Source organism: Centruroides sculpturatus, unplaced genomic scaffold (assembly GCF_000671375.1).
Source record: "Centruroides sculpturatus isolate CEXI.00-Female unplaced genomic scaffold, Cexi_2.0 scaffold116, whole genome shotgun sequence".
Taxonomy (NCBI): domain Eukaryota; kingdom Metazoa; phylum Arthropoda; class Arachnida; order Scorpiones; family Buthidae; genus Centruroides; species Centruroides sculpturatus.
The window spans coordinates 22,611-38,251 of record NW_019384401.1 but is presented as its reverse complement, the minus strand read 5'-3'; the positions used below and the strand labels follow the sequence as shown (position 1 = coordinate 38,251).

Here is a 15,641-nt window from a genome sequence, read left to right as displayed (position 1 = left end):
ATAAGCTAAACACAAAATTTTCACAGGTCTATTTTTTGGCAATGCTTGAGAAATGGGTCCTATTATTTGGACAAAAAGCTGTTTGTGTTAAGGGCTACTTGCTCACCAAGTTTTGTTTAAATTAGAAACCAAGCATCTGACTCTTTGCTTGTAAGTCATTCAAAAAAACAAACTTCCTGGAATAAAACACATTAGTTTTCAAAAAAAAACTTTACCTGGGTGGAAATCTGTTGAGCACCTTCAGGTAGGAAATGTTTTTGAATTAAATTTGGAGCAAGTAAATGTCTGAAAGATAAACAATTACTTTCATAGTTAANGCCAGGGATTGTATTGCATGAAAGAAGAATCAAAATGACATGAATAGTGGTTTAAGCTATTACTCTCTGTATCTAATAAACCTACTATCTTTGTTTGGCAAGAGTTAATTTAATCCCTTGTGGTCTAGTGACCATTATCATACTTTAGGCATCCCTTACCCTGTGGCTGTAGGGTGTGGACAGCCTATGGACCAATTAAAAGGAGGTAGGATTCACACGATGAATGGGGATAGGTTTTTTCATCATTCTTGGAAGGACTGTAAAAGAGTGTGGATGTGTGTAAGAGGAAGTAAGCTCAATGTGGCTCAACTTAGTGTTGACAAAGAAAATCCCTATGGATATACAATGGAGAATGAAAGGTTGGCTCTGAGATAGCTTTAGCCTGTATTTACCTTATCAATTGTATTTCTTTGTAAAAAAGGGCAGCCAGAATTAAAATTTAATAAAAAGTAAAATACATCTGGATACGAGTCCAATTTTGCTTGCCATGTCCAATCACCACGAACAACTATTTCTATTGCAGAGACAACCTTTATTTAGAACCTTTCTTTAGTGGTGATTGGACATGGCAAGCAAAATTGGACTCGTATCCAGATATATTTTACTTTTTATTAAATTTTACAATTTTTCATTTTAATGATATAATTTTTAATAAACTCCAAAAACTGGATGTATTGACTAAAATTAATTATATAATTATTTATCATACAAAGATTTATAAACATACACATCCATAAAAATTCAATTTGCAACAAGAAAAATTCTACATACATACATTCACACTCAATCCAAAAAAGATGAGTAGCAAGCAAAAGAAGACTACAGTCTTACAAACTATCCATTCAGCAACTTTCTCCATACCTTCCTGTCCAGACACCTCCTTTGTTTCAGACACACTCATGCATCTTCTACACTTCCTCACATTTGCTTTCTGATTCAACTCCATATATATTATTTCAGACACTCATCCACTCATTCCAACCAAGACTTTCTTGGCCTTCCCCATTTATACTCTCTTCAATAGTTTCTCTCCTTTCATTCTCTTAACATGGCCAAACCATCGTAGGACCAATTTCTCCACCTTTTCAACACATTCTCTCTTTCATCCTACACTCTTCCAGCACTTGTTTACATAGTTTCTCCTTGTTATGCCACACACTTCTCTCAAATACCTTATTACATAAGCAGTAATGTTCTCTTCTGCCTGTACTCTTCTGCAGTACTCAAGGTTCACTACCATACATGGACACAGGAACCACAACACTCCCATACACAGCCATTTGTGCCTCTTTGAACATCCTTTAATCTCTTGCAAATCTACTCATTGAATCCACCACATGAGATCCAGCATTCACTCTTCTGGTGATTTCACAGTCTATCCTTCCATTCTTATCAATCATGATTTCCAAATATACAACCTCATTCACTTGTTCCAATTGTTCACCATCTAGCTCACTCGTGCAATCTATTTGCTTACCATTATGTTCAAACACTATCACTTTAGTTTTACTCACATTCACTTGCAGCATATATTCAGACTTTCTACTCAAATTCTTTTTAAATTCCATGACTTTCCCTGTCCAACTTTGTACAAAGTTCCTGATCTTACCTCCCTTACAGTATGGCACATTGTCAAAATAAAACATTTAACTTACTATGTATATATGCTATTGCTTCTCCAGCTTTTTTAATAGTTATTTTTTCTAATTAATAGTTAAATATTTTTTATAATTGCTGAATTATTAAAATTAATTAATTTAATAAAATATTTTATTTTTAAAATAGATTATCCTGTTATTAATCCATGATCATAAACTTACATGGCTTTGAAAAAAAGAAAAATGTCATTATTTATTATTAATTAACAAATCACATAATCTACATATAAAAGTATACATTTATCCCTTAATAAATTTCCTAAACTTTACAAAATATTAATAAACTGGAAAAAATCGTTTTGTTACATGATCAAAATTATTAAAATGAGAAACCATAAATAATACCATTTAAATTAAAATTATCATTTTTTGTACTTTGTTGTTATTTTTTTATTACCAGTTCATTAATACCTGTCCTCAAATTGAGAATGTACTGTACTGTACATGATAATTGTGAGGAATTCAGAGTTAAAATATTTCAAAAAAATTTTATCAATGGTAGATTTAGAATATTACAGACTTTTCTATCAAATTCATAATACTAAATAATTAACAGAGCTAATTTAAAATCTGAAAGTGTTTTAAAATTTAAAATGACAATTGATATTGCTTTATGTTATATTTTTGGACATAGTTTAACCCCCTGGCATTTTGCAATGTTCTCCTCCCTGTTGTATTTTATAATAATTCTTCACACACACAATTGATATTAGTTTCTAAAATTAATCTGCACTATCAGTAAAAGAAGTAAATGACTGTAATAATTGTCTGAACATTAAACAAAATAAAACAATACACAAAGTGAACACACTTTAAACTTTGTAAAACCAGATCAAATGAGCTATTATTATTTTTTACAAGTTTAGATTTATAATATTTAGAATATGTAAATCTTATTACACATAAGACTTATTATGCTATAACACTGTAAGATTGTATTTTAAAATCATTCAAAATCAGATCTTATAAATTGTGTTCACTTTGGGTATTTTTATTTTATTAAGTTATTAATACATTATACACAGATAAGTAAAAAAATTTGTTATTGTTTAGCACATCAAGTAACTCACAATGTCTTGACCTATTTTAAAACATGTTTATTTTAAATTGATCTGTTTATTAGATTTCTGAATCATCTCAAACTGAAAACAGAATTATATTAGATAGTAATGGTATATAAATGAAATATTTGTGTGTTAAGAATAGTTCTTTGTTAATACATTAAAATTGCTATTATGAATTAGGTTAAACACTCATTAACAGGTACTGGTACAATATATAATAGACTCACGAAAACCTTTAAGTGACCAGTAAAATATTTAATTGAAAAAACAAAACATTTTCAACCGAAAAATACGATCAAAAACGTTTGTTTTTTCAATTAAATATTTTACTGGTCACTTAAAGGTTTTATGAGTATTATATTATGAATTAGATTTAACAACAAACATTTTATTATTATTGGTTTTTGTCCTGTTTTATTATTAAATATTCCTAATAGCTACTGATGTTCTTTTACATCAAAGAACTTATCAGATCATTTTTTTAATTTGAAAGTTGACTAAGATTTTTTATTAAACCAATATGTACATTTCGGATTCATCAATACCCTTCATCAGTTGGTTTTTTCTGTTAAACTATTTTACCTTTACCTCAAAATTACCATACAAATCATAATATTCTTTCAATATACATTAAACTTTTAAACAGCTATTAAAATTATAAGTGACATTCATATTTATAATACATTTTAAATTTAAATAATTTGTATTACACAATTTAACTTTCTATAACTTTTTAAAAATACTTTATCATCATACTATGTATACTTGTATTTTTAAAATTTTATTTAACATTTGATTTATATGTTATGCATCACCTAGTGTTCAAAATTGTTGACCATATTTCGTGTAATTTTTATTCCTTCATTTTCATTAATACATGTATTTTACTTTTTAATTTTTAAATTTCAACATGTTCTTTTAATTTTCTTTTAAAATTATCATCATCTTTCTTTAATATTTTTACTTTACTTATATTAATCCTTGGGAGTTACAATTCTTAGCTGTAGTGTAATTCACATTATTACATATAATACATCAAAGACTCATTTAATGTTTATGTGAAATGTACATATTGGTTTAATAAAAAAATCTTAGTCAACTTTCAAAGGGAGACATCATATGAGTCCTAGATCTATTAATAACAAAAATGTAATAATAAATTCACTTCAATAAAGTTAATTTCTTATTATTAAACATTTAAAATCCAAGTGTTTTCAAATCTTTTTAGATTATTTTCAGAGCAGAGATTCTTTCCAAAGTACAAACATTATATACAGTGTTTTTGTTACTTTAGAAAGAATTTATACTTCTGATGATTAGCCAAGTGAAATGAATTTATTATACATTGAAAATTCACTTATTTCAGTAATATGTGTTTTTTATTGTTCAGATCATATCTTACTTTTTGTCAACGTTAGAATATTAATAAAAAAATGTACAGTTTCTATTAATTACATTGATACGAAAATGCCTTAAGTGAAAATAAAAGCAAATACATTCCCATCTTTAATTTATATCAGTATCACTGAATAGTCAATTTTAAAATGGCTGCATTAAATTATAATACTAAAATACCTAAATACCTATTTAGAAATAATAAACCCTAGATAAAAAGTGAAAATCTTAAAGTGAAACTCATTTACATAAAACCAGTTTAAAACCATGATTGATGTAAGGGGTTGTCCATTGACAACCGCTCCCTCTCTCTCAGTGTGGAAAGACAAGTCTAACAAACTCGGATAAGGGGAGAAGGGTTGAACTTCAATGAACAGTCATTTTATTTCTTTAAAGTTTATACAATTTATGCATTTTATTATTCTTAAAGTGATAGAGGTTTATGAGGGGTTGAGATTTGTTGAACAGAAGAGTTACAGAAACTTGAACAAACTGGGACAATGGGGAGAAGAGGAGTAAAACATTCAAGAAAAATGCAGACAATTTATGAACAGCCCCTAAACAGATTTCAAAAATTATTATTATTAAAATATAAGCAGAAACATTACTTATTTTCACTAAATAAAACGGCTGGTAAATAATTTTAATAATTATGGTATTGTTTTAGATGTTATTTGAAAACATCACTTAACTGTCAGCATTTAAAAAAGTTTTGAATTAACACAAGTATTTTACATAAATGCTAATGAATCTTCTATCAGAAAAATCTAACTACGAGTTTTATAACTTTCCCAGCTATTATGAGATTTTATTTTAAAAATAACTGTTNTTTAAGGAATAGGAATCAATTGAAGAAAGAAGCTTTGGGAAAAGTTGGATAAATGTTTAAGCAACGAATTGCGCAATGTTTCTGACGAAAAACACTAAGACATAGGCCTATTAGAACAAAATTAAAAGTTTCTGTGATGCCACCTGTTATCAGATTTTGTTTAAAAAATTTTTATATTAGTAATTATTATAAAATAGCAAAATGCTTCATTTTGAGGAAAGCAATGAGTTTTAATAAAATAAAAAAAATTGTAAATGATAACAAGTAAAATCTTCATCAAGTCCTATCCTACTCAAGTTATGGCATGTGAACACACACTATCTCGCCACCTTCGACCTTTTACCACCAAAATTTAATAGCATCAATGCTCCTTACACACAAGCTTCCATGCCAAATTTTATTTCTTAATCTTTACCCCATCCTGAGGTATTAAATGAAATAGACATCAATCCATACAGACAGAATTTTTTACTGTTTTTTCTTTATTTTTTTGGGTCTCAAGAGGTCTCAAAATGTGGAAATTTGCAAAAAGAGCTCAGAGGGTCAAATTTGGCATGATTCCAATACTTTCCCTTGTTATATATGTATAACAGCCAGGAAAGTATAATGAGGCAAAATAATAATAATAATAATAACTAAAAAATGATTTCTTGTAACAGTTTAAATTGTAGTATTATTGTATGACATTCTTTCCAAATCTGACTTATTTTGTATTCATAACGAAGAATTATTTTAGAATTACTGTACTTTATTCACAAATAGAAAAATAAAGATTTTTAACAAGAATCTTAAGAGCAAATTAACAAAATTTTAAAAATAATAAAAAAAGCTATCATCACAAATCTATAAATTATTTCCTTGGAAATCTTATTTTCAGTTTGTTTAAACAAATGATCAGTCTGAATTTTCTGTTCTGTATGCAAAATTTGATCTCATGAGTTTTGTCATCAAACTATAATAATCAGATAAAAAGTAAAGAAAGTAAAACTAATTGATTGTATCTTTAAATATATGACTTTTCAATTCGATAAATTAGAACACATTAAAAATGCATGAATTTGTAGCAGGTAAAGTGCAAAGTGGAAACACAGAACAACAAAGTATATCTTCAGATTTATTCTCAATTAAAATTTAACTAAGGAAATAATAAGATTTGATATAAAACAAAATTACTTACGTATTTAATTCCAATTCTAAACGGAATTTATAGTTGAAGGCTTTGATAAGTAATGACGTTTGATGAAAATGTTTCCCAGTCTAAAAAATTGATATATACATATTTCAAATAAATAATTAGCATTATTGGAAACAATTTAAAATACAATCCTACATGATTATTTTTATTTAAAACATTTATATTGTTTCTGCAAGAAAAAAAAACTTTATATTTAAATTGAATTTACTGTGAATAGTTAGTTATTTAAGCAACTAGATAATCAATATATCCCAGGTTAAATATATTAAATGCTAATTCAAATGTATAAGCAATTTTCTAAATACACTTTAATAACAAGAGTATTAAAATTCAAATGATTTCTATTATAATTTTCATTTCAGTTATTATAAAGAAATTTTTGAACATCTTTTTTACTTTATATAATAAAATAGCTATTTGAAAACATCAAATGTTATTTATTAAATAAAGTTTGACTCATTCATATAGCAGTTTTATTATTTAAAGCAAAAAAATATGAATTTTTAAATCCAACTTCTTAAGTCATTGTAAGATTTAATATAAAATTTTCAAATTTAAATGTTTTCTGAAATAAAATTAAAATAATTTAAATTATATAATCTGTAGTTATAGAAAGAATGATTCCAAATTAGAAAATATTTTATAAGCATTACTTTGTTAGCTGTGGCATCTCGGGTGGAAATTCCAAGTTTCTGATGGTGCCTGACTTGAACTGGATATATGACTTCGAAAAAACGGCTGGGGATGTTGGCAATCAGTTTCTCATTTTCCGGATATTGCCTTTTTAGTCGTTCGGCTTCTGCTGTTGTTGCATGGAGTGTCAGACCAGGTGATCAAAAAACAGAATATTGGTAAAATAACTGTGATAACAATCTTTATTAAATAATCATAAAATCAATTCATTTTAATACTTAAGCCAATTAAATTAGTCCATTCTAGAATAAATCTGATATTTCTTTTTCTAATGAAAAACAAATGCAATTTAATTATTATTTTTTTCCTTGACTGTTTTCAGTAAATTTTCATTGCTCCTGTACATATCTTTGATGCTAAAAAACAGAGTTCCTAACACTGGAAAACATCAATAAGTCTAATGCACAAGATCAATCTTGGCAGTATGCCAAAGAGGCTGATTCTCTCTGGAATTTCTACACCTGACTAAAAATATTTTGTGTACTCTTATATATCTGTAATTATATCTATTGAAATTCTATTGAAATAGCTAATTTTAAAACTAAAAGGGATCATTTAATATTTAAAGGAATAAGTTTACAGTCACTTTGTTATTTCAAATTCATATGGTTTGTTAGTTAATATACTCTAATTTCTTTTCAATTTCTATATATGTTATTAGAAAAATATACAAATTCAAATATATAAATTCAAATAAATACAGTAGATCCCCTATAATTTGGGTTCCTATAACGGAGATTCCTATAACATGGCGAAAAAATTGCGACAGTATTCGTATGAAGACGCTAAAAGGGATTCGTAAAACGTCGTCACCGACTCGTGTCACAACAGGATTGGTCGAATCTGGACCAATAGTGGATGAGCAGCCGAACTACTTTCCGCCATCCAGCGCCACGCTACGGAGAGTTTAGGTGGGTAAATTGAGTTTACTATCGTCTGTACAGTATTATATATAAATTATATATAAATTAAGTACTGTACATATAATTATATATTAATTAGGTATTGTATATATAATTATATATTAACTTAATTTATTGTAACTTTATTATAATTATATATATACTTTCTGCCATCTAGCGCCACGCTACGGAGAGTTTAGGCGAGTAAGTTGAGTTTACTATCGTCTGTACAGTATGTAAATTAGGTACCGTAAGTCTAATACAGCACTAATTTTATACATTTCTTGTGAAAGAAACATTTCTTATTCAACGGCCATAAAAATTATTTATATTAATGATGTCTCCAAAGTTCAACGAAGTTTTCGCAGAAAAATAACTTATCAGAAAACGCGGCCGCTGTTTGGAGCACTGCTCCGCGACGAAAACAAGCTTAAGCAATGGTGACGTCGAACAGTGCACACTCGGTAAGTAGTCCTACAATTTTTTGTTTATAGAATAGTTTATATGGATTATTCCCAAAAAATTATACGTGTTTTGGAAATTTTGAGTCAAATTAGTCTATAATTGATTAATTTTATGGAAGAAAACCTTTCAAACAGCCGTAGTCCGTAAAGTGCATATGTGTCGGGCTGCAATTGGCTCATGTAAGGATTCCTACAATGTGAAATTCATATAACGTGGAATGTATCTACACGTTATAGGGGGTCTACTGTACTCAAATTACTCGTTAAATTGTAACTCTTTGAAGCAGATGATTTACAGATGTCCCATTTTTAAAAATTAATTATTATTTTAACTTAACTATATAGACTTGTTTTGGATAAAATATAAAAGTATGGTTACTATTTGCTTTTTTATAAAATTTATTTGATAAATATTTATCATGTTACAGTTTTTTAACAGCATTAAGTTAGAAAAAATTTTCTGTAAAATATTTACTAACTTACAACTTGTACAGATATAGAGAACTTGTACAAATTCTGCTATTCTCGAAAAAGATGTTCAGATCTAAAAAGTGGGCCTTCGTGTTGCTTCACTGGTTTAGTTTGAGGAAGAGACCATAAAGATTGTTGAGTTGTTGTAAGAAACTCTGGATGTCTGGTTTTGTTTTCCAAAGGCTAAAAATAGAAGATATGTAGATAATTTCATCATTTGGTAAACAAAACCAGACATCGAGAGCTTTTTACAACTCAAATAATTCCTATAGTATATCCCTCAAATCAGACTAGTCAAGCAACACAAAGTCCCTTTTTTAAATCTGAACATCTTTTTCAAGAATAGCAGAATTTGTACAAACATATACTGTATTACAAATCAGATCATACCCCATTATTTGTTCCAGCTATTTCAGGTGATTCATATACTTAGTCTTTAGAACTGACTCACTGCACCAACTTTATTGACACACTGAAAGAACTGAAACACAGAGTCCATCACAACAAAACATAGATACCAAAAAAATCTGATTAAAAGTTTGGCACATGCTTATACCACTTGCTCCAATAAGACAGATCTATAACAAGAAAGTAGAGCACTCCAACAACTGCATAGTAGTGAATTACAATCAGCTTATGCTACCTTTATATAAAGAAATTGCTAGTATTAAAGGTGCTAGGTTGGCTGATAAACACAACCCTACTGTTTATAGACAACTTTGCAATGACCAGGATGAAGTGAACACTCAGAATACTAGGTATATACAAGGTTCCTATCAGAAACAGATTCCAGAAAAGTCTTGAGTATATTGGTTCTACAAGCAATCCTTACCTAAAAGACTGACTGAACATATATACAAAACAGCTAATAAGTAGCACACCATTACCTTGGCTGTATATGCCTCAAAAGAGGGCTTTCTAGCCAACCTACAAGAAGTCACTGTCATTAGAACTCCCAACATCCTGACTATATTAGGTTCCATAAAACCCTTGAAATTTTCAAACTACAATTTGCATCAATTTCAAACATGTAAAAGTTTCATGTGCATGGCAAATTCTCTATGACAATCTAGATCCCACATGAGTACTAAAAGATCCCTATACCTATCCCTAACAGATCCCTATTTTATCTGCATATATTATAAAAATGGATAAACTTTTATTTTCAAAGTTTGCCTGTATGATTAACTCTCATTTATATTATTTTGTAATCATATATTGTGATATATTTGTATACACCATATTTAATGAAGCACAGAACCAATAACTGGTGTGAAGAAAACAAAAAAACTAACAAATATCTTAAGACAAATGTTTTCCAACTCCTTCTGAGTTCTTCAGGTGCTATAACAGTTACCAAATGGAACAATGTTTTGGAACATAAAAGCTTTTGTTTGAAAGAAATATAAATTTGAACCAGGATTTGAAATACGAGTATAAAAATTTAAAACCACGCATGTGCTGTTCTGTGCACAGTGATGGCTCAACCAACAACTATACCACTGTGTCAAGTAGAGTCTGCCAGGCCATCAACAAAATCATTTCCTCCTTAAAATTTATATAAGATGATGTAAAATTAGCTTTAAAGATTTCTACTGCCTTCAACCACCTGAGATGCTCTGTGTGGGGTGTAGTGAGGAAAAGTTTGACCCACATGAAGTCTGCCACTATTCTTGGATTCGCTTTAGTGGTCTGTGGAAGTTCTGGAATGTTGCTTGTCTCAGACATGTTTCTGTATTTTGGTTTCCATGGAATGTTTAGTGGACCAGATGCAATAGGGACCTTCTATATATTGGGTCCATTAAACGTTTCATGGGAACCAGAATACAGAAACATGTCTCGAACAAGCCAGACAAACGTTTTCCAACTCCACCTGAGTTGGAAAACATTCTAGAACTTCCACAGACCTCTCTACATATACAGTGGACATACTGTAGTGTACATGTAAATACTGTAATTAAACCTATTCGATAATATTCAAAATACACGATGTTCAAGCTAGCATTCTAGTTTGGAAAACAACTGAAATCTGATGCAGTTTTGTTATTCGTAGATCAAAAACATTTGTCTATATTATAATTTATTAAAAAATTTTCTGCTGGAGATATTTATAGATGTAGGGTTACAAATTATAGCAATAATAATAAAGGAGGAGGAAGGGCTGTCTGCTTTTGCAAACTTAGCCCACTACAAAGAGAAAGGAGTGAAGAAAAGGTTGAAGGAAGGGTTCTGAAGGGAGAAGTATAAAGGAAAAGGGAAAAAGTAACGCTGAAAAAAGTTATTAGGACCTCAGAGCACTGCATCGGAAATTATTAATAACCAAAATTACAAAAGTTGACAAGACCGTTATACAGTATTAACAATTACGAGAAATGGTCCGGTTACAGTAAAATGCAAAACCCTTTACATATGGGTAGGTATAAACTAACCTTGAACACAGCAATGTTACAATAACATTAAGAACTGATTACAATTTTAACATGCAGAGAGAATGTAAATATCAGCTTACTATGATATAATAATACAGATTACATGGTACGTGAGGACCCGATACATATAAATGGAATTTTTTTTTTTTAATCTAGAATCTAAAACTAAACTAATACTAGACAACTAAATTATGTACAAAAGAATTCTACATGGCAGATCAATCAATCGCTGATAACATCACTTTTCCGATTTTTCACTGTCTTCCTGCTCATCTTGTCTGTTCTTGTTTTCATTCTGAAGAACTTTTTCTTTCCTGTAGAAGTCTGGCAGAAGAGCCCTGGTGCTCTCAATAAATCTTTCAAAACACTTCCAGAGATTTTTTCTTATCAAAAATGTTTTGTAGTGTCGGTGGCCAATTATGCCTTCAAGAACGCATTCCATTCTATAGGGCAGTGTTTTTCAACCTTTTTCATTGAGTGGCACCCGATTGAAAAATAAAAAATCGTGACACCCTTGACCAGCGTCGGATCTGAATAAGGGGACTAATGGGCCAGATAAATTTTTTGCAAAAACGAATATTACGCGCAATGCTGGGGTGGAGTCCGGGGAGGGAGTCCCCTCCCCGGAAGAAAACTTTTAAAAATTGACAATTTGAAGTAGCATTTTAATGCAAAAAAACAGCGTTTCTACTGGTGTGTGTTTAAAATCAAAATTTAAGTCCATTGAATTTTGTCGAAATACCTACATGTAAAATAATAGTCTCTCTATTGTTTTTTAAATTTAGTTTTATTATAAAATATATCATCATTTTATATTATTATTTTATTGATAAACAATTTTTGTTAAGTTTTTTTTATACTATTTTGATGCATATATAAAATAAATATTTCATTACTTTTTTCTTATCTTTTTCATATCAATTTAAAAAATTTAAATTAAAAAAATGATAATAAATTGCTTATTTGTCATCATTGCTTTTGAATACTATGAAAGTACTGTAATATGCATCTACATTGTGCACGCTTTTCAAAGTGCAATGCAATGCTTTTTAAAGTATATACAAGACACAAGTGTCCATGTCGTTCTTCTCTGCTGGTTGGCCTGGTACTGGAACTGGGAATGTGAAGGCCAAGTAATATGGTTTGGGCGAACTCGTGACAAGTCGTGTGTACACGTAGCGTTGAACATTACATTAACATGCGATTAGTCATCGTTTCTTTTCTTACTAGATATCTCGTAGCAAAATAGAACTGACAATGAGTTATCTTGAACTACACTTAAGTAAATTTCCAAGAAAATAACTAAAGGCCCTAAACTTTGCGACACCCCAATCGTGGCACCGTGGCACCCTAAGGTGCCGTGGCATCCCGGTTGAAAAACACTGCTATAGGGAATGCCTTCAAGAAGGCATTCCCTATAGAATGGAATGCGTTGATCCTCATATCGTTCACAGTGGAATATAAAATGAATGGCATCTCCTACACTATTATTGTCGCACTGGCATTTATCAATGTTTCTCTTCTTAAAGCAGTAGAGGTAGGCCATAAAATTGCCGTGCCCCGTTAAACATTGGGTGGTTTTGGATCTAGGTTTGTAGTAATTAGCCTTGATGCGATTAGTAATAGAGGGAATAAACTGCAATGAAGAAAAATATGACTGAGAAAAAGAAGACATTGAAAAGAGAAAGAAAAACAAAACTGAAGTACCCAAGCATTGTGCAGATCTACAATGAATTTATGGGTGAAGTGGACCTCATGGACCAGAAGTTAACTTATGAAATGGACAGAAAATTTAAAACAACATAACCAAACAATCATCTTAAATAATCAGGCTATAACTCTGCTAATTTAATAATTAATACTAAGTAGTTTGCTACAAGAGGTACCATCTCTTAACTAAATTAATAATTATAATTAAATAATTTGGAACCATCTGGAAGAAAAAAACTGACCTGGGGCGGGGGCTTGAACCCACAACCTCCACTTGCCACATGGTGCACTTATGAGTTGCGCCACTCAGACCATGAGGAAGCCTTTACTTCCAGATGTATTTAAATTTAGATATAACCCTACGTGGTTAATCACAGCACCGGCTAGGGATGACTTGTACACTCACGGCCTAAGTATAACTCTGCAACGGCACTCAGCCAGCTAACAGTGAGGCATATATATAAGTATACCAAACATCATGAATCTGAAACCAAATGATCAATATATATGATCATTTGGCTATGTTTCTACATACATATCAGGCTTCACAATGTTTGATATGAATTTAAAATAGAGTATTGTCTTTGATCTTTTAGCAATCTTCTTGATATTTCTGTGAAAAATGCCTTCATTTTATTTTGCAAAAACAATCCAAATTCAAAAATGAAGTCTGTTGTCTTCTGGAGTTCTGTTGCACGAGGATATATCATAACCATTTCAAATAAGAGACATGCTCTCCACACCTACAGCTCAAAAAAAAATGGAAGGGAGACAATCAACAGAAAAACTGCAATCATTTACCAAACACAACACACATGAGAAAACAGTGCAAACAAAGCACCAAAAGGAACATTGACAACCAAACAAATATCATATGCTTGACATACCAAGTCCATTTGTGTTTCATAAACAACATAAACTGATTCAAGTTATACCATGAAAACCAATGTTATCTTTCTTTTAAAAATAAAAATTTTCCAAGTCATGAATCCAATTGCTGATATGTATCTGTATGATATATGCTTTTGCACCATTGACACAGATTACTTTTTAAAAAAATGTACATTTATTACATATAACTTAAAATTATATTACATAGATTACATTTAACTTACTTATGCAAAAGAAATTCAGTTTCCATTAATTATAATTATACTTAAAAGAGTTAAATTCTACAAAAACAGATCTTACAATATATAATAAAAACTAAAGTAACCATTTTAAAAAATATAAAAATATCAACAAATATACAAAAAACTTTGTTTGCCTTTTCTGTCATTTCAACACACCAGCCCAAAACAATTTTCAAATACAGAAATAACCTTTTCTCGGAGGGTCCTCCTCCACATCAAAATGCAAACTGGAAACAGCATCCTTTCAGTAATATTGCCAAAATCACAATATACTGTAATACATTTAAGTAAAACTTTAAAACTTGGCTGACAGTATTTACACTTTAAAAAATATTAAAATATCACAAATATACAAAAAACCAAAAGATCATCTCTATGTGGAAATTGTTTTGGACTATCACTGGTGTGAAAATTCTATTTCTTTATATAATACACACACGCACACTACAAAACAATATATTATATGCAGTATATACACTACTTTATATATACGTATAATAGAGCAAGATATTGTTATATACAATTTAAAACATTTTTATAAGTAAAATATTAGTTAATATTAAAAAATATAAAAATATATTACTAATTTTCTTAAAAATTATTTAAAATTAATTAATATAAGTAAGATGGCATAACTAATATAAAAATTGCTAAAAGTTTAATTTTAATTCATCAAAGTACACAGAAGAGTTACAGAAACTTGAACAAACTGGGACAATGGGAAGGGAAATAAAAATTTTAAAAAAATGTGACGTAATTTATGGACCGTCCCTTATAGATAAATTGAAATTTTATATCATATTATAAATTAAAAGCAATGATGATTAAATAATTTTAAAATTATAATATTATATTTAGGAGAATGATATGCAAACTGAACATATGTATATAAAATCATCTACCATTAATAATCATGCACATTAAAATCCATTTTCTTAAGATACAATTATAAATGTGTGTCACAAGATTTTTTATTTCACATTTCATAAAAGAATACAAAATGGACTGGAGATACTAATTGATTTTTAACTGAAATCTTTAAATTCTAAGTAGTGTTTTGTTCTGCTGCAAATAATTAATACTAATTGAATAATTAATTGCAATTTTCAAAGTCTATAGCTCTATCTGAAGCAAAGATAAAAAGCATAAAAATCAAATCTTTGCACATCCTATAGATATACAAAAATTTTTATAAGAAGAAAATTACTTAGCCTATGCATTAACAATTACAGTCGACCCCCTATAACACTGTTGATAATTCCATTTTATATGAATTCCATGTTGTATGAGTCACTTAGATTTTACAAATACGTGTGCCGGGCTGTGAACGGCTCACAACTTGTACAACATGGGATTTATCAACAGTGTTATAGGGGGGGGT

At 29.5% G+C, this 15,641-nt stretch overlaps 1 protein-coding gene across 1 annotated transcript in view; it reads right to left on the bottom strand.

The window, feature by feature from the left end:
• Window positions 1-15,641, bottom strand: part of LOC111618648 — a 129,385-nt gene that overhangs the window by 95,126 nt on the left and 18,618 nt on the right. Inside the window, exons 5-7 of the mRNA XM_023360206.1 lie at window positions 7,112-7,284; window positions 6,441-6,520; window positions 216-285 (exon numbers count right to left, since the gene is read on the bottom strand). Of these exons, the coding sequence (XP_023215974.1) occupies window positions 216-285; window positions 6,441-6,520; window positions 7,112-7,284 (323 nt within the window). The remainder of the gene's footprint in view (window positions 1-215; window positions 286-6,440; window positions 6,521-7,111; window positions 7,285-15,641) is intronic.